The sequence below is a fragment of the Ovis aries genome, chromosome 3 (assembly GCF_016772045.2).
Source record: "Ovis aries strain OAR_USU_Benz2616 breed Rambouillet chromosome 3, ARS-UI_Ramb_v3.0, whole genome shotgun sequence".
Taxonomy (NCBI): Eukaryota; Metazoa; Chordata; class Mammalia; order Artiodactyla; family Bovidae; genus Ovis; species Ovis aries.
The window spans coordinates 11,471,232-11,490,827 of record NC_056056.1 but is presented as its reverse complement, the minus strand read 5'-3'; the positions used below and the strand labels follow the sequence as shown (position 1 = coordinate 11,490,827).

At 50.4% G+C, this 19,596-nt stretch overlaps 2 protein-coding genes across 5 annotated transcripts in view; one reads left to right on the top strand and one right to left on the bottom strand.

Annotated features, from left to right (window-relative positions):
* Nucleotides 1–9,960, top strand: part of NEK6 (NIMA related kinase 6) — an 85,168-nt gene extending 75,208 nt beyond the window's left edge. For all 4 annotated transcript variants that reach the window (XM_015094197.3, XM_042245719.1, XM_060413799.1 and 1 more), the window contains 2 exons: nt 5,304–5,417; nt 8,437–9,960. In XM_015094197.3, the coding sequence (XP_014949683.1) occupies nt 5,304–5,417; nt 8,437–8,547 (225 nt within the window). In that variant the 3' untranslated portion in view covers nt 8,548–9,960. The remainder of the gene's footprint in view (nt 1–5,303; nt 5,418–8,436) is intronic.
* An 835-nt stretch (nt 9,961–10,795) lies between these two features.
* PSMB7 (proteasome 20S subunit beta 7) overlaps nt 10,796–19,596 on the bottom strand; it is a 56,516-nt gene continuing 47,715 nt past the window's right edge. The window contains exons 7-8 of the mRNA XM_004005645.5: nt 13,321–13,472; nt 10,796–11,029 (exon numbers count right to left, since the gene is read on the bottom strand). Of these exons, the coding sequence (XP_004005694.1) occupies nt 10,918–11,029; nt 13,321–13,472 (264 nt within the window). The 3' untranslated portion in view covers nt 10,796–10,917. The remainder of the gene's footprint in view (nt 11,030–13,320; nt 13,473–19,596) is intronic.

Here is a 19,596-nt window from a genome sequence, read left to right as displayed (position 1 = left end):
TGCGAGGGGACAGCTGACCTAAACCCAGTGGCTCCGGGTCTCCAACAGAAGAGAACTGGTGTGGTTGACGTGGTTGACGTGCTGGCCCCTCTGAGGGCAGAAGGCAGCTTGGGGCTCTTCCCCAGGCTACCACCCCCAAGCCCTGTGGGAAAACAGAACTGGATATTTTCCCAGCAGACGGGGAGGGAGACGCACCTGAGCCCAGGGCCATGGTAATTGGAAGGAAGCGTCCCCCAGACACGGCTGGAGCCCCCACTGCACAGCCTGGGGGGTGCCCTGAGGGCGCCAGCCTGTAGAGCTGCGACAGGCTCTCCCACCCCCATCCCCCCCCACCACCCACAGATCACTTCCAAGGCTTCTGAGCGGACCCAGTGGAGCACCCCTGGGCCAGGGCGGCGGGCGGCAGCACGGAGCCAGAGGAAACCTGCACACAACAGAGGCAGGCTCACCCTTCCCTCCAAGCCCCAGTGTGGACTGGGAGTATCAGGAGTCCCCGTGACAGATTACCAGTTGGCCTGATACAACATAAAATTATAATCTTCCCCCTTGGAAGCCAGAAGTCCACAATCAGTTTCCCTGGACTCAAGGCAAGAAAAGGAAAAGGCCACCTACATTCCTTGGCTTGTGATCTCTTCATCATATCACTTAAGTCAACGGACCTCTTCTGTACTCCAGTCTCTCTGCTCCTTCTCACAAAGATACTGTGTTTATATGTAGTAGGGCCCACCTGGATCACGCAGGACTCTCCCCCTATCTAGGATCCTTAATTTCATAACATCTACCAAATTTATTTTGCCATATAGGCAACACATTTGCTGACTCCCAGGATTAGGATGTGAACATCTTTGGGGACCTTTATTCAGCCCACCACATCACCATCCACCTGGGCATCCAGATGTCCACTGAAAACCTCCTGAGGTCACCTTAAGATGCTGCTGTCACCCCATGGCTAGTGAGGAGCTGCCACAAAGCAGTACACCTGGCCTGCACCCCTCTGGTGGGTGCCAAGTGGGATCTGTCCTGAAGAGGTCAGCATGGGACAAACAGGCCTAACATCTTAGCAGCGGGGAGCCGCACTGCCCTGGACATTGGAGTGGATCCCAAGAATGACACCAGGCCAGTCCCAGCTTTGCTGTAAGGGAGGAAGCTGGCTGAGAGGGGTGGAGAGACCTCCCAGGGTCACACAGCAAGAAGTGGCCTACATGGGCAGTGGTACCCGGGCATAGATACCCACCCTTCTGTGAACAGGAGCCAGGGAGGTGGTCCTTGTGGAGCCAGGGCCTCATCCCTTCTCCCCAGCCAGCAGGGGAGGTGTGACAGTGGACAAAGAGATGCGGTGCCTTGGCTCAGAGCCCCTTTCTGGGGGAAGGACTGGTTGTGAGGAGCCCCCAGCAACTGCAGTGGCCCCTCCAGGAGCTCCCAGCAGGGATGCCTGAGTTTGGCCGGTTGGAAGGCCTGGTGCTTTGTTTTCATTACCTGGCACTCCCGTGGAGGCGCTCAGCAGGCCGCCTGGGCTCTGCAGAATTTACTTATTTACATGGGAGCTCAGCTCTGAGCGTGGAGCTGAAGGAATCAGGGTCCTCAGTAGGGGGCCTTCTCACAGCAGCCTCGAGGCTGAGACCAGCAGGAAAGTGGGCCGGAGGGGGAGCGAGGGAAGACCAGGGAGGAGCTGTGCCTTGGGTGGAATCCTGCTTTATTCCGGCTTGAGCCAGAGAAGGGTCTGGGGAAGCAGGGCGGCAGACTGCTTGGCAGCTAGCCCCTGGGGTCAGCCTTCACTCCCGGACAAGATTGGGAGAAACTGGTGATGAGACGGATGTCTGAGGCCTTGACAGGGCCAGAGTCAAAGGCAGTTGCTGTCCCCTCTGAGTCAGAGACCACTTCTCCTTCTGACATCTCAAATCACATACCAGTTTCCCTGAGCCCTCCCGGCGGGGGCAAGCGCCCATACTCGCCCATCTCTCTGGCCATGTGTCATCCCAATGACGCCAGGGAGGAAAAGTTCTGCATCTGAGGAGCAGCGCTGAGAGCCGTAGCATTGGCAGTCCTAACGAGGCAACCAGTGTCAGCCCCAAACAGCCGTTCCTCCTCTGCTTTGACCAATCAGAGGTGGGTGGTTGCCGGTACAAGGGGATCTCGACATCCGGGCTAATCGTTCTAATCCCAGTGTCTCCAGCAACCCCAGAGGTTCCTTCACAGCATGACGCTCTGATCCGGCTGGAAGGCCTGTGGCCAGCAGCTGGAGGGGGAGCGGCCTGGGGAGGGGGGCAGGGGGATGCCGCTTCCACTAGAATCTGCATGTACGGATGTAGAAGCCACCGTGAGCCAGGGAGGCTGCGAGCGCTCCTCTGGCAGAGCTCACTGCTGACCCTGTTCAGAAAGCGTTTCTGAAACTGGGGAAGGTGCTGGAGGGAATGGGGAGGTTAGCTGCAGGGAACGGCATGTACAGGGCTCAGGCCTCGCCATTCAGGGGCCCTTTTGTGCAAATCAGATCAGGCTGGCTGGTTGAAAGGATCACCCAGTCCCTCTCCCAGGTCAGACACATGGAAAACCAGAGCCCATGTTAGTGGGGCCAGCATTTAAACATCCTTTCTACTTTGGACAGAAACACTTTCCAGGAAAATCCGCCTTAATCCACCTGCCTTGACTTGAAGGGCACCAGATCACCCTGAGTGACCGCCCTGGAGCCTCAGATGCTCTCTGCCGGGGCAACAGATGTCCCTTTGAAACTGCCCAATTAACCCTTTGCACCTGAGGTTCTCGTTTTAATTACTGGAAATACATCACCCAAGCGATGCCATTTTGCATGCTAGTTGGTAAAGACAGTTCCCCGTTTCTGCACACCCCTCCTGGTTTGCCAAGTGCCACAGCCACTCCCTGCAGCCTTCCCATGGGAGGGTTCACAGTCCAGGTGGTCTGCAGCCCTCCTCAGAGGGGCCCAAGCCCCTGGTCAGGTGGAAGAGAGCAGTAAGGCTCAGCTCCCCTCTGAAATCACTCAGCCAGGGCCCTGGGCCCACAGGTGCTGCTCTGGGGAGACCCCTGACCTGGGCCAGAGGAAACCCCAGGTCTCCAGGCCACACCACCTCTCCAAAGGCCATTTGGAAGCCCAAGGACACTGTGGGGTCTGAAGCCCCCTGTGCCTCCTGAAGGAGGCAGGCTATACTCTCAGGGTCAGCTGACCTATTCACAGGCTGAACAGAACACGGGGGAACTAAAGCTGCCGGGCGACCTACCATGTTCTGCCCTGAGACGGGGTTCACTGGCCCACCCTCTGGGGCCTGACGGGGAGCAAGGATTCCTCAGGTGTCGCGGAGACCCTGGCTGCGGCTCTGGCACCGGCTCCTCGAGGGGAACCAGAGCTGAATGTCCAGGCGGGCACAGGTACCTGACGGTGCTTGAGTAGCAGGAGTTGGGCTGTCATCTGGAAGTAGGAGTGGCAGGAGGCACTTTAACCTCATTACGGCTTCATCAGCAGATGGGGCCAGTGGGCACCTCACTGGGCCGCCTAACACGGCCACCCCTCAGTTCCTGTGTCCCCTTTGAAGACACCCCCAAGGGTGCTGAGTGGTGGGGTAGGAAACTCAGCTAGTTCCCTGATGGGGCAAGAACCCACCAGGGCCTCCACAGCCCCCAGGAGAGGGCTTGCTTCCAGAATGGAGCCGGAGGATGACAGCTCAGGTTGGGACCCTCCTCCGTGCTGGCCAAGGCTCACTGCCACCCTGCAGGGGGAGCCGTGTCCATCTCAGATGAGGAAATGGGGGGCTGGGCCTGCAGCGAGTGAGTGTGGAGATGGGTGGGACTCAGGAAGCTTCTGTCTGGAGTGTCTGTGAAGCCCAGGGTCCCCGGCCTGCATTCGTGGGCAGCCAAACAGCCCTGCGCCCCCTGCTAATGTCTGGACATGCAGCTTTCAGGCAGCAGCAGCCACTGCCCTGAACCCTGGGCTTCCACAGCAGCTCTGTGACAGGCTGGAGCACAGCCAGAATGAAAGCCAAAAATGCCTCCCCACCCCCTCCACCCCACACATCAAACGTTAGTCCTTAGATAGGTTCAGTTCAGTCGCTCAGTTGCGTCCGACTCTGCGACCCCATGAACCGCCACACGCCAGGCCTCCCTGTCCATCACCAACTCCCAGTTTACCCAAACTCATGTGCATTGAGTCGGTGATGCCATCCAACCATCTCATCCTCTGTCATCCCCTTCTCCTCCTGCCCTCAATCTTTCCCAGCATCAGGGTCTTTTCAGATGAGTCAGCTCTTTGCATCAGGCGGCCAGAGTATTGGAGTTTCAGCTTCAACATCAGTCCTTCCAATGAACACCTAGGACTGATCTCCTTTAGGATGGACTGGTTGGATCTCCTTGCAGTTCAAGGGACTCTCAAGAGTCTTCTCCAACACCACAGTTCAAAAGCATCAATTCTTCAGTGCTCAGCCTTCTTTATAGTCCAACTCTCACATCCATACATGACCACTGGAAAAACCATAGCCTTGACTAGACGGACCTTTGTTGGCAAAGTAATGTCTCTGTTTTTTAATATGCTGTCTAGGTTGGTCCAAGGAGTAAGCACCTTTTAATTTCATGGCTGCAGTCACCATCTGCAGTGATTTGGGAGCACCCCAAAATGAAGTCAGCCACTGTTTCCACAGTTTCCCCATCTATTTGCCGTAAAGTGATGGGACCAGGTGCCATGATCTTAGTTTTCTGAATGTTGAGCTTTAAGCCAACTTTTCCACTCTCTTTCACTTTCATCAAAAGGGTCTTTAGTTCTTCACTTTCTGACATAAGGGTGGTGTCATCTGCATATCTAGGTAGGCGGTTTCCTAAATTTACTTCTCAAATAGACATCCTCCCATGAGTGTCTTCAGAATTGCTCTTTAGAAATACAAGACCATGTGACAAGAGGAACCCACTAGTCCCAAGCACAGCTCCTCCTGAGCAGGGCCTGTCTCCCCATGCCCTGTGTACTTACGACCAAAATCGGCACCTGGGAGCTGAGCTGTGGGCAGGCAGGCGCCTGCACACAGCTGGTCCTCAGGACACAGATGCGCCTTCTTCGTTGCCCTTAGTTTTGTCACTGAAACCTTTGTCCCATTTGATGTGCTTATGTTACAAGGATCGTGTTAAAACTGCCTCTTGCTGTTGCACCCCAGCTTCCTCAGGATGGGGGGTGGGGAGCCTCGCTGGACAGCTGCTGCAAGTGAGGACCTGGAAGCACACACTCACCCCCACCCCACCCCCGCCGGCAGGAGCAGCCCCTTCTCCCCTGGACCTCAGGGCCAAAAACCCCTCTCTCATCCCTCTCCTTGCAGATGGCAGCTCTTCAGAGCCCCTTCTATGGAGACAAAATGAATCTCTTCTCTCTCTGCCAGAAGATCGAGCAGTGTGACTACCCACCTCTCCCCGGGGAACATTACTCTGAGAAGGTGGGTCCGCTGCCGCCAGGGCTGGGCCTGGTGAGCTCCGATGACCAGCGAGGCTCCAGGAGGGGCTGAGCCTGGATTCACTTAACGGGTGCAGAAGGAAGTGACTTCTCCACTTCCTGCTGTGAGGGACTCAGGGTTGGGGACAACAGGAGGCACACAAGGGGTGGCAGGGCCTCGCTGACCCCACGCTACCATTGGCAGCCACTTCGCTTCCATGAGAGGAAACCACAGCAGGCAGACCAGTCTCCTTGCTGTCACAGACCTGCGTCAGACCCTTTGGTGGTCTTATTTTCAACATTCTACACTGAGGGCAGGGGCTCTGGATACAGACTCTGACAAGTCTGGCAGTCAGGCTGTGATGGATAAGGCTGTGGGAGAGTGTCTTCTGCCTCAGGTCCCTCTTCTTAAAAGCAGGGCTGATGTTTTGCCTTCATGGATAAAAGGTGAGGAGGAGAGAACAGGTTTACAGCCCAGAGTGGTTAAGACTGTAACATACTCACCCTCATTCTTCTTGGGCAAGTCACTGAACTGAGTCTGTTTCCTCATCTGTAAAATAGCGGTAATCTTGGAATCTCCCGCAGAGGATTGAGGTAAGTAAGGCAGGGGGGATGTGCTCAGTCCAGCACCAGGCCAACGTTTACCACCATCATCAGCCAGAGTAGCCATTGCTGTAGCAGAGCCTGGCTCAAAGGAAACGCTCCATGGGTTGTGTTCAGGGTCAGGACTAGGGGGTGTGACAGGGAGTCTGAGTTTCCCTGGGCCCACCCTGCAGGACCACAGGCCATTGCCTCACAATAACAGCAGCTCACATTAAGGACTGATGAATCCCCCTGCCCCTAATGCCATTTTACCAGGAAGGTTAAATGACTCAGAGGGGTTAAGTAACTTGCTTGTGATGAAAGCAGTGTTTGACCCAGATGACCCTGCACCTAGCTGCCATGCCATCCTGTTTCCTGAGGGTGTAGCCCTCTTCCATAGCCAGTCGTCCAGCCAAGGCAAGGCAGCGTCCAGACTGCTCACTTCACCATTGTGAAGGTTCTGGAAGGAGCAGTCCTTGCCCACCAGGCTATAGCGACCAGGTGTCCCAGCGTGTGCTAACCCTGCATCCAAGCAAGCTGACTAGAAGTGGCCTCTGCCACCCTTCTCCTGGCAGCCTCTGTTCCCATGCCTGCTGGCTCTGCGGACTCCCGGCAGCAGCCAGAGGGCAGGCAGGAGTGCATGTCCCTAGAGTTGCTCACTGCACTCTCTCGTGGCTGTTGCTTCGTGGCTTGCAGAGTTCTCCTGTGACCTTTGGAGGAAGTACTTATGCTCTGGGGTGGAAGCTGGTAGGAAAGGAGAAACTAGTTGAGTTGTTCACCAGCGTTTAACAGTTGCATTGGTTTTTCTCCCCCTTTGTTTTTTTTTTAAATCTGTAGGTGTTCTTGGTTGTGCTGGGTCTTTGTTCCCGAGGGCTTTTCTCTGTTGTGCTGAGTGGGAGCGGCTCTCTAGCCGCAGTCCACGGGCTTTCACTGCAGTGGCTTCTCTCGTTGCCGAGCACAGGCTCTAGGGCAGACAGGACATGGACACTCAGTAGTTGCGGCTCTAGAGCCCAGGATCAGTACTTGAGGTGCAGGGGCTTAATTGTTCTACAGCATGTGGGATCTTCCTAGATCAGGGATCGAACCCGTGTCTTCTGTGTTGCCAGGCAGATTCTTTTCCCCTGAGCCACCAGGGACGCCTTGAATTAGGAGTTTTGTTGAAAACTGTTAAGAAGGTTGGAGTCATACCACCTGGAGCAAATGACTTCTCTGGGCCTCAATTTGCCAGTTTGTCAGTGGGAACTGTCAGCTCTGTCTCATGGTTATAAAGCTGGAATGAAGGAATTCTCATAAAGCCTTTGGCCCTCTTCCCTCCCAAGTCAGTTCTTCCACCATCCAGAGTGCCTCCACCCCAGAGCACCTGGCTTTCACCAGCTGTGTGCAGCTCCTGGAGGTGTTAATTCTTAGCACTGAAGCCCTTCTGCACACCTCACTTTTGAAGTTCTATCTCCTTTTAGGAATAAGACACTGTTTCTCTTTTGAAATTTTCAGGCACACACTTGTTGCCAACTGTGTGGTCTACTCAGACTACCTTAATGTGGTTTTCTTGGGCACTTTCACAGCCACTGCCCCCAAACACTATGGTTCTGGAGTTTGGTCTTGCAAGCTCGGCTGCATCTGGCCAGGAGCTTCCCAGTGTTTATAAAGCAGTGAAATCTCCAGTAAGGCACACAGGCTGAAACCTCTCCCAGGAGGAGGAACCCCAGATCCCTCAGCCTGGAACAGCTCAGGAGTGAAGCAGGAAGTGCGCACCACCAGACCCACTGGGCCGATCCCAGAGTCCATATGAGCCCCCTTAAGTCAGGATCTCCCTTCTCCCTGCTGCGCCTGGCCAGCCCTTCCAGCAGCAGGTATTTAAATGAAAAAGAAAAAACTGCAGTGAGCCCAGTGATGCAAGTTAAGATGTAGGCTTTCTAAGGTCATTATTTTAATTACCATTAAAATAATTGGCACTCTGGCTATCAGAAGAATGGAGGTGATCAGAGGCTCAAGGTACCCCTCCCCCACCCGGAGGCAGGCGCAGCCTTCAGTGTCTGTATAATTAAAAGCTCCGTCTTTCATGAGCACAATAAAGAGGCCAGGGGGTGGGCAGACTGCAGCTCTGCTGCATGTTAATGCATTTATTATGATCAATAAGCCCTTGCCTTGAGTTTTGCCCTCTGCTTTGGGCATCTGCATGACTGACAGCAGGCACACACACAGTACACAGATTTACCCAGGAGGGGAGACGGCAGAAGTTCACAATTCTTTGGAGGCAGCACTCTCAGGGTCTCCAAGACCTGGCCTTGGGACCAGACAGGCCAAACACTGGCCCTGCGCGCCCACCACTCACCCGTCTTGAATGTCTCTGCTCATCGTGTAGGAACCGTGAGGGTTAATGAGTTAATACAGAACCTCAACAAAGCTGCTTGGGAGTAATAGGCATCATCTGTCTTTTGCAGTTACGAGAACTGGTCAGCATGTGTATCCACCCTGACCCCAACCAGAGACCCGACATCACCTATGTGCACCAGATTGCCAAACAGATGCACGTGTGGACTTCAAGCACCTGAGCGTGGATGCAGTGTGCCTTCTCAGAAGCCACACCTTACCTGCCTTACCTGAGTCTTCTCCAAAGTGGCCACCTGGGAGCTGGGACCAACTAAGACTAGAGGGTTCAGCAGGTTCCCCAAAGAGGGGCCCAGGCTTCATAGCAGATGCTGAATACAGGGCTGCTGGGGGGAGGGGCACTGGTCACGTGCTACTGGTGGTCACATTTGAAACTCCTTTCTTTAAACTGTTGTGAACACTCTCAGCTGGGTTGCAAGGGGTGGATGGTTCAGTGAGCCACTGACACACCCCTTATATCTGGACTGTAATGTGAATCTTTTGGATAATTCCTTCAGTGACCTGTTAAGGTCTGTAGTAACAGGAGAATACAGGAGACTCTGATTTGTAGTGAGCCTTTTAAAATGGATAGTGGCAAGTTTAGCTCTTAGAATCTTTTCAAACAATCAAGCTGTGTGCTTAATTTACTCTGTTGTAAGGGAAGAAAGTGGAAATATTTTTTTTTAAGTAGAGTGGAGATTTTCCTAATATTTTTCTCTCTGTTTATAACTTGATAAATGACGACGAGGTGAACCCAGCATCTGACATAGAGGCAAAGAGTATTTGAAAGCCATGAGTGTTCTCTGTGCAGTCGGCTCAGCCCTCTTCTGAACACCTGCCAGCACCGGGCCCTCATCACTGGCCTGAATGCTGGGGGTTCATTTAATGATCAGTGTGAAGTGTCTTCCTCGCTGAGAAGGAGGCATAGGAAACAAAACTATACGGGCTTTGCGCTGGTCCTGCACCTTCCTGGCATGACCCTGGGCAAGCTTCTTAACCTCTGAGACCGTTGCCGCATCTATAAAATGGACTTAATAACATCTGTCTTCAGGGTTGCTGACAGAATTTGAGATAAAATATGTAAATTATCTAGCTCATGGCAAATGATCCAAAAATGGTAGCTACTCACCCCTTCACAAAGCTGAAATCCGCGGACCATGCAAGTCAAGAGTTAACATACAGCTGTATTATTTGTAGAAAACCAGAAGTGTGTTCACTTATTTCTTGCTCCCAAATAGGATTAACTGTGAAGATTAATTTATAAATGTGAACTTAAGGAAAACTGAAGCTCTGAAGGAAGTAGTTTGAATTTTGTTTTTACACTCAAGTTAATCCTCAAATGGTCTACATAGTCGCCCACTGACTTGGTGACAGTTCAGCCCTCCAGACAGACAGTACATGTGTCCGCCCCACTGGTGTCCTGGTCAGGCCTTCCTGGGGACAAAGGATTTGGGTCGGGCCAGTGTGCCGATTTCTTGTGTGAACTCTGTTCTACTGTAATATTGTCGCGTTTGAGAGATTTTCTTCAGATGCAGCCTCTGCTTTGTACTCATCCTCCATGGTTGAAATAAAATGGGTAAGAGGGGTCCTTCTGTGAATGCATATGATTCGTGAGTTCTTTTAAAACAGCTTCACACTGCAGCACAATCTCTAAAGCTGCTTTTAAAAACACAATTTCTCAGGCCCCAGACACTGAGTAATCTGGGAATTTTTTTAAGCTCCCCAGATAATTTTGATAAAACGTCAGCCAAGTTGCTATCCTAAATAATCGCATTGTTCTCCCCACCCCACTCCTGGCAGTTTAACCGGAGCAGCTTGCCCAAGACTGGGTTCACTCTGGGAGACCATGGCACCGGGCCTTTCTCATGTCCCCAAGATGAGCATGCCCTGGAGGACAGTCAGACTCTGTCTGTCTGGCACTTAGCACTGAAAGTTTTTCTGATTCCAGGCAGACTTTTTGCAAATATTCTGCTTATGGCTCTCAGAATCCCTACTGTGTCTGTCTCCCTTGGCAGTATCGTCTTTGGACACAGATGAACTAGCTTTCTGCATGCCATCAACTTTCAACCCCTTGAGAACAATTCTGCTTAGTACAAGGACCCTCTGGAGGTACACAATTTCAGCCATTCAGCAGGCCTGAGTATTGGAAAAACAGTCATTTCCTAACAGACAGTAAGTCCCAAGCATTCTTGGGACGTCTGTGAAACTGGGCAAAGTGGAGTACACCCCGGGTCACGCAGCTAGAGCAAAGCAACACTGTCCACCTACCTGCTTGTTCTCGGTACTGAGAACCGATGAGTGGTTCTTTCCTACTTGGCTGTGCTGCACTCATCCTAAGCAGCAAAGAAAAGGAAGAAACCTGGGACTACCCTGAACAAAGAGAAAAGTAAGTTAGCAAAGGGGTGGGAAACCACTAGCTCTGACTTCAGCCACTTAATTTTGTTTTCATTTTTTATTGGGTTTTCATTCAGCAAACACTGGCCGAATGTCTTACAGGGGGAGCCTCCATTGCCCCCAGTCTTCCAGAGCGGTAGCCAGCCAGCCACTGACACCATTCAGGACGTGTCCATTGTTTGGACTGTTTCTTCCAGCACCTCAATTTCCAGGGTTGTGACTTTTTCAGTGAGGACAGCAGTGGTCCCTTTCTCACACCTGTACCGGCCAAACCTAGTGAGAGAAAGACAAAAGCAGAGAGTTAGGATCCCCTAGGGGCCTGACAGAGGGCTAGAGAGAGGGACAAGTATTTAGGGGGCAAGCCGGCTTAGACTGGAGTCCTGGCTCTCCTGACTCCCAGTTCTTCGAAGCAGGGGGGATTCCGCTCCCCCAAAGGTCACTTTCCTCGGCTCTCAAGTGCTACAAAATGGGGCTACAGGAAGACAGGATGCATGTGGAAAGAGGTAAGATCGAGCACCTGGCACTGAGTGGACCCTTGGATTTCCTTCCCCACCTCCGCATCCCCAGGAGATGCGTTTGTTCCTCTGCCTTCAAGCTTCAACCTCCCTAAAGCATTAATAACCATTAATACTGAAGTTACCTTCAGTAACCAGCAGGAAGTCAATCCTTTCATTAAGGTGCCACTGCCCCGGATGACATAACTATAACCTTAAACATGGTAAAAATATCTGGAAGCATTAACAGTACAAAAATGACCCACAGCCAGACTCTGGGCTTGTCACTGTTGACCACACTCGAGACTCAAGAAGGGAGAGTTAACTGTCCCTAAAGGGACACGGTAGATCATCACTAACGCTCACCCAGCACCACTTTGCCTAGGTGAATCTGAAAGGTTTCTCTGAGCTTGGCAGCCTCTAATCTCACAGTGGGACCAGAGAACAACACTGTCGAAGCAGCACAGGTCCGCCTGTTCCTCTCGCCTGTCTGCAGCTGAGACACTTTCTGTCCGCGGACGCTGCTGGCTGTGCCATGACCAGGTGCTCCTTGAAAAGCCATCCTCTCACCAGGCAGCTTGTGCTCAAAGAGGGCAGGAGACAGAAAAAAGGGTGGCATAACAGCTCTGTACAAAACCAGGAGTTTGTACAGCCACGAACAGTGGGCCTTTAAGTTCTGTGAAACTCCCCTCACAGTCCCCACCCTGCTCTTAAAGGGCCCGAGCAGCAGCACCTCCTTCAGGTGTGCCCACCCCCAGCTCCGGTGTGGAGATAGTGCTCCTTCCCCGACTGGACGGACCCTTGGAGGCTTGTGGCCTTGGAGCCAGGGCCCCACGGGACTCCTGTGTGCTGGACTCCTGAACCACAAAGTCTGTGGGAGGAGTGGAGTCTCCTCCCACCCTGGGTTATGGCACCTGGTTTCAGCAGCACAAAGGGAGCACTTCTACCTGAAGCAACAGGGGAGGGCAATACCACGCTGCAGAGGAGCCAGTGCGAACATGCAAGGCCAGGTCCAACACAGCCCAGGCCCGAAAGGTTGCTTCCCTTCCCACCCAGGGCCCGAGGAGTCGCATGGGCTCAGCAGAGATCACCTTGTCCAGGCCCAAGGTGATCCAAGACAGGTGCCCAGAGTCCCTACCCCAAGCCAGAGCTCTTCTCTGCTGTGCTGTCCTACCTGTCTCAAACACATCGTGGGTCCACGATGCTGAGCACACTGCACTGAACACCTGCTACTTCTCAATGTTCTTTCCTTTCCTTGTGAATTACCCGACTTGGAGTTAAGTCCATGTGGTGGGAGTTGAAGCAGCACCGAGGAAGGGGGTGTGCTTGCTCTCCTCTAGCCAAACTTGGGGCTGAGTTTCTAACTGCTCCTGCGTACATTCAGATGAAGGCCGCTGGAGCAGAGCTCAGGAGCCACGTTTTGAGTGGCTCAGCCTCCAGGAAGAGGTTAGGCAGCTGCACAGCCGTTCGAGACTGCTGCTGAGCGGCTCACCTGCCATCAGGGCTGGCCACTTTCCAGTTACATAAGCAAACTGATGCACACCTTGCCCCCTCGCCCATTCTGAGCTGGGCTGCAGCGCCAGCTCAGCACATGCCACAGGCTAAGGAAGTGGCATGGCTCCCTCCACAATAGGAAGAAGCACCAGTTAGCTCTCAAAGGCTAACTTCTGGAGACTTTTTAACCAATGGCTGATAACCATTTCAGATTCTTGAACCACTCTGAGAAAAAACTATGGGCTGGCTGCCCTGGAAAATGTACCTTCTCACAGAACTTCATACAGATTTCAGAGGCATCTTTAAGGAAGCAGAGAAAGGCCAGCACATGCTGAATTCAAACCTCTCCCCATAATCCGCAGTCTAGGAATCTGTCCACTCAACATCTCCCATCAACATTTTACAGATTACATCACTTTCCTATACTTGACAGCAGTTCCCAGTCAAAAACTGATTCAAAGGTCTGTTGAATAAAGCTGGCCTGGGTACACTGGCTTAACATGGGTACAAATAAAAGGAAGTCCTGTTCGGATGCCATGAATATAGTAAGGGTGGCCACAAGAAGCCTTCACTTACCTGGTCCCCTTCTTATTGGGCACTGAGTACGGACGGAGAAAATCCAGCTTGCTCTTGCTGATGACACACAGGTCAACGTTACTCCCAGACCCCAGGTCATTGAAGATCCCGGCTGCTATGGCTTCACTCACCAGCTTCTTAGCTTCCTCCTCCTGAGAAAGAAAATAGCAACAAGAGTGTTCCCAGTCGAATGGAGGGCCTGCTCTGATGTCCAGAGTGCTGTCAAAAGCAGGAAGAGAAAAGGGGGAGGGGAAAAGGCCAACCTGTGAGGTAGGCATCATTTTTAGTGCCCGTTAATGAAGGAAAGGTCTCAAAAGTACTTCAATGATCTGCCCAAGGTTCTGCAGCCGGTAAGCAAGAGAACCAGGCCTTTCAAACCCTTTATGCACACATGCCCTCTTCAACAAACTTTCACGTCAGACGCCTGCCACGTAATAGGACTGTGGGCTGATAGCAACGTTTTCACCTAAAACGGGGGTTGGTGAACTTGTCTAACAAAGGCCAAGGTAGTAAGTGTTCTGGGTTTGTGGACAGTCGCCGTCATAACTACTCAGTCACGGCAGCACAAAACAGCCACAGAATACGTAAACAAGTGGGTGTGGCTGTGCGCCAACACACCTTCACCAAACAAAAACGGGTGCTGGGCCAGATTTGGCCCGCGTGCTGTAGTTTGCCGACCCTTGATCAAAAATGTCCAAAATGGTTGGAATCTGCTTCCTGGTAACATAAGAAAGAAAGTCAATATCATGGTGAAAAAAATGAACACCAAAACACAATTCTGGGGAAATGCTAGCAGAGCCAAGGCCAAGACCTCCTGCACTAGAGAACCTGACCCCTCCCACTAGTACGTCTGCATGCTCGCTGAAGTGATTCCTTTCTGGGAGTCACTCTTACCTTTCCTTTAAGAGCAAGTCTTAAGTCTCTAACAATTACTGGTAAAAAAAAAATGTAGATTAATTTATTTCTTACTCAAGAAGCACCAGATTCAAGTAACTACAACAAAAAATATTAAGGGCTAATGGATAACTGAGAAGGAGCTGTGAGAACACTGGCTGGGTCAGCAAAACTTCAGGGAGGGCCCGCACACCAAGCACTCAGAAAGCAGAAAGCAGGCGCCACAGGCAGCAGGGCAGGACCTGGGGAACAGCAGGCTCAATCTCTTCACACAAGGACAAAAAAAATGAACCAGTCTTGCAAAGAAGAGACTTTAACTTGGGCTTCAGCCCCCCTTCCCCACACAAGGGCATGGAGTCCAACTGGCAAGCTGAAATACAGAGCTCATCCAAGCAACATCCTTGGAGAAACTCGGATGCCTGGCCCAAATTCCAGCCTGAAATCAAAGAGAGCAAGTTCACTGTCTACAAGTACTGAGAAGGGCTCCTGGTCCTCAACCTGCCCAAAGCCAGTAAGTAGGATTCCAGTGACATGAGCGCCCTCTACAGACTCAGAGAAGGCCCTGCTGGAAGTGGGATCCTCAGCAACCCAGCAGCAGGGGCTGGGGGTTATTCTGATCTTTATCCCACCAGGTTTTCCCACTTCCTGAGTGGCACCTATGTGGCCTCAATAAAACGAGTTCTTCTCTTGTGTGTATTCAGCCCCACAGAATTCATTCAAACAGGATCCTCTCATTAGAAGTTCTCTCCTGCGATTCCCAAGTCTATGGAGGTCAAAAGCCTTACCAGAAATCAGTGAAGGTGGGGGCAAAGAAAGCATCTTAGCGGGGAAGGTGGCTGCTGCTACCATTCAGTTCAGTTCAGTCGCTCAGTCGTGTTGGACTCTTTGCGACCCCATGAACCACAGCACACCAGGCCTCCCTGTCCATCACCAACTCCCAGAGTTCACTCAAACTCACGTCCATCGAGTCGGTGATGCCATCCAACCATCTCATCCTCTGTCGTTCCCTTCTCCTCCTGCCCCCAATCCCTCCCAGCATCAAGGTCTTTTCCAATGAGTCAACTCTTCCCATGAGGTGGTCAAAGTATTGGAGTTTCAGCTTTATCATCAGTCCTTCCAATGAACACCCAGGGCTGATCTCCTTCAGAATGGACTGGTTGGATTTCCTTGCAGTCCAAGGGACTCTCAAGAGTCTCCTCCAACACCACAGTTCAAAAGCATCAATTCTTCGGTGCTCAGCCTTCTTCACAGTCCAACTCTCACATCCACACATGACCACAGGAAAAACCATAGCCTTGACTAGACGGACCTTTGTTGGCAAAGTAATGTCTCTGCTTTTTAATATGCTATCTAGGTTGGTCATAACTTTCCTCCCAAGGAGTAAGCGTCTTTTATTTTCATGGCTGCAGTCACCATCTGCAGTGAATTTGGAGCCCGAAAAAATAAAGTCTGACACTGTTTCCACTGTTTCCCCATCTATTTGCCACGAAGTGATGGGACCAGATGCCATGATCTTAGTTTTCTGAATGTTGAGCTTTAAGCCAACTTTTTCGCTCTCTTCTTTCACTTTCATCAAGAGGCTTTTTAGTTCTTCTTCACTTTCTGCCATTAAGGGTGGTGTCATCTGCATATCTGAGGTGATTGATATTTCTCCCGGCAATCTTGATTCCAGCTTGTGCTTCCTCCAGCCCAGCGTTTCTCATGATGTACTCTGCATAGAAGTTAAATCAGCAGGGTGACGATATACAGCCTTGACGTACTCCTTTTCCTATTTGGAATCAGTCTGTTGTTCCATGTCTAGTTCTAACTGTTGCTTCCTGACCTGCATATAGTTTTCTCAAGAGGCAGGTTAGGTGGTCTGGTAGTCCCATCTCTCTCAGAATTTTCCACAGTTTATTGTGATCCACACAGTCAAAGGCTTTGGCATAGTCAATAAAGCAGAAATAGATGTTTTTCTGGAACTCTCTTGCTTTTGCCATGATCCAGCAAATGTTGGCAATTTGATCTCTGGTTCCTCTGCCTTTTCTAAAACCAGCTTGAACATCTAGAATGTTCAAGCTGCTACCACAGAAACAGCAAAAACCAACCACTAAGTTAACAAATGCAAAATCATTCCAACTTGTTTCGGGGGACCTGGTGGGGGGGGGGGGGTCTGTGTATCAAAGTACCTTGCTTATACCTCTGCTCCTGACCTACCACCTCCTCTCCTCTCCTGTTTCATTTCACTGCTATTCTCATCACTGATGCTGGTGCCCTGAGCCAGCCAACAGTACTCAGTGGTTGTCACAAACACTGCTGGTAGCACTCAGGCCTGCAGATTTAAATTTCCCAAATTATTTAATACTTGAGGATGGTGATGAGGAAGACTTACAGAACCTGAAATATACACAATATGAGACATGCTCATCTAACATCAATCCATTACAATCCGCTGATGCCAAGGTGCCAACAGTGCTGAGATTACAGGTGAGACTTCCTCTAGTTTACAAATATTCTTTAATGTGAGTAGATGAATGTACAAAACTTAAAAATTTTTTAACTTAAAAATTAATGCAAAATATATTACATACAACCTGAATTACTCATAAAATGCTTTTTAAAATTGGGGAAATAAACCTTCTAAATTCCTCCCACTACCACCCCTTCAAATTCTAGGAAAGACAATTCATTAAAAAGGGAAATATCTCAAGTCTCTGATTTTTTTTTTCTTTCTGTAGTCCTACCCACCTCTCATACACACAGGACCGAAAATGTTAAAGCACCTACTACAGTGTGTCAAGTACTGAGGTAGACTTTGATGATCATCGTCATTTCTACCCCTACCCTTAACTAGCTTCTGAGGTTGGTGTTGTCAGAAACCAAGGCAGAGAGAGAGTCAATGACCTGCCCAAGGTCACACAAATAATTAAAACAGGACCCTGGGCTCTAGGGCCAGAAGGCCATACCACCACACCGGCTCATAGGTAACCTGTCTCAGCTGTCAGCTGGGGGCTCCTGACCAAGTTGGGAAGACAGCAGCCCCTTGATTCAGGGTGTCATTCCTCATCAGCAAAAATCTTCAGAACCTGAACAAGTATAAGAGAAAGATGAAAAGTAAAAGTTGCTCAGTTGTGTCCAACTTTTCGCAACCCCATGGACTATATAATCCATGGAATTCTCTAAGCCAGAATACTGGAGTGGGTAGCCATTCCCTTCTCCAGGGGACCTTCCCAACCCAGGAATCAAACCGGGGTCTCCTGCATTGCTGGTGGATTCTTTACCAGCTGAGCTACCAGGGAAGCCCAAGAGAAAGATGGTGGTTGCCAATTTCTCGTTGAGCCAACTCACAGACCCTCTGATGGTCACTTCCATGGTGGGGAAAGCACTGCCCACAGACCACCACCTAAACATTTCTACAAGGTGATATGGCAGAGATGAACATTAAGATCCAAAGTCTTATTCCACATATTCCTCACCTCCACCAAAAACCCTCAAAAGACAAATAGGGTGAAAATTACCAAGGCTTTTCTGTCTGCCCATTATTTTACATAGTTAATGCCTTCAACAAATATTTGCAGACACCTACTATGTTCCAGGAACTGTATCTTATGACAAATATGGTCCTTTACCGTAGTATCTCCATACCCAGAATTCTAGACATATATGCAAATATGCTACTGGGCATATTCATACTGTGTTTTCTTCATAGTGGATTTTCACAATTAAACAAGTCTTGTCTTTAACACGTGCTACCAAATATTTAGGGAAGCTATTGAGAAAAACCACAGACTAAAAGCAAGAGGTAGGGAAAACACATTTTTATCTGTCTCTGGGTCACAGTAAGTGCAGAAGCATTGTTTCTTCCCTTAGGATTCATTCTTCATGGGGAAACCACCTCACTTTTCTGGAAGCAGCAAAGGGACCAGAGTTCTAGGGAGAATCCACCTGGGGACAGCTGCTACACACGGGCTGTGACCCCAGCTGTTAAGGCCCAGTGTGAAGCGCTCTCCCACTGCCGGGCCAGCAGCCTCCCCTGGCCAGCTGCTTGTGGATTTACACTGCTAGTCACAGGGGAACTTGGATTCAATGTGTACGCAGAGCAGCCGGACTCATCCAGGCTACCTCCCCCCCAGCCACCCTCCCCAACAAAAAAGGCTATGTAGGCCAATGGCAGCTTCCTTTTACTTTGAGCTGCTCGGCAAAAAGACCACCATCATGATTCCGGTGCTCAAGTTAGTTGAGCAACCCAGGTTCAAGGTCATCAAGCAGGGTTGGAGGCAGACAGAATGTGTTTCAGTCTCCAGCCTCCTACTTCCTCATTGCTGTGCACCCTTGAGCAAGTCATTCCACCTCTCTGAGTTCACTCTCCTCTGTAATATAGTGATGATAACTTAAGATTTATCACACGATTACTGAATGGGTCTGGCACATGGCTATTGCTTAAAAACTGGTAACTTATTTAATCCAGCAAGCCAGAGGGCTCCAAGGGACATAATTAATCTCCGAAGAGTGACTGACTGTACCAAACACCAGGCCAGGAGGAGGAGGTCCAAACAAACCTGCTGGCAAACCTTTACACAGTGCAGTGGAGAAGTTCCTATAATAATTAATCCAAGCAAAAAGCACACTCCCTAAAAGTTCAGAGAATATAAAAGGAGCACTTCCTGCTTTATGGCTACAAAGACCAAACTAACTGGGAATATCAGTCCCCCGGGCCACCCCTGCTTCTTAAATGAGATTACAATAAGAGTGATGTACTGTACTACAAGTCGGCTGTGACAAGCAGCACTTTATAGAGCTATCTGTTTGTCTCCATCACTGCATCGCACAATGTGTCCCTGGACTCCAATGTGCAGCTCCATTTACCGCTACATGACAAATGGGCAGCACTTGTAAAAGGCACAAAGAGGTCCGCACCGGCCATGTAATGGTCACCACAGCTGTACCCGAGTGCTTGAGGGGACAAAACAGACCCCCAAGTTCATTAAACTGACCAGTAATGCATCTTTCAAAAAGTGCCTTAGGAATCGTACAGAAAAGGCTAAAATAAATAACTCAGCATGGAAGGCTAATCTGAAATGGTGTTTGATAAATTATTTATAACACAGGCGATTGTCTGCATTTAATATTGGAGCTACTAGTAGCATCTTTAAAAGATGATTTATGGGTTGTAATGCTATTAAACTTTATATTGGCCCACTGCTAGCTATAAAGTCTGCTGAGATTTAGAGAATGAGTTTTAAACTGTCACTGCAACATCAGAGGAGATGGAGACTGTATTAAATCTTTACTTTAAACCTGTTATCTAGAGAGTTGCATTTTGTAGACACTCACAAACTGATAGATTACCTCGGCATCCACAGTGGTACAGGCCCAAACCAGTCCTGCAAAGAAACTTTTCTA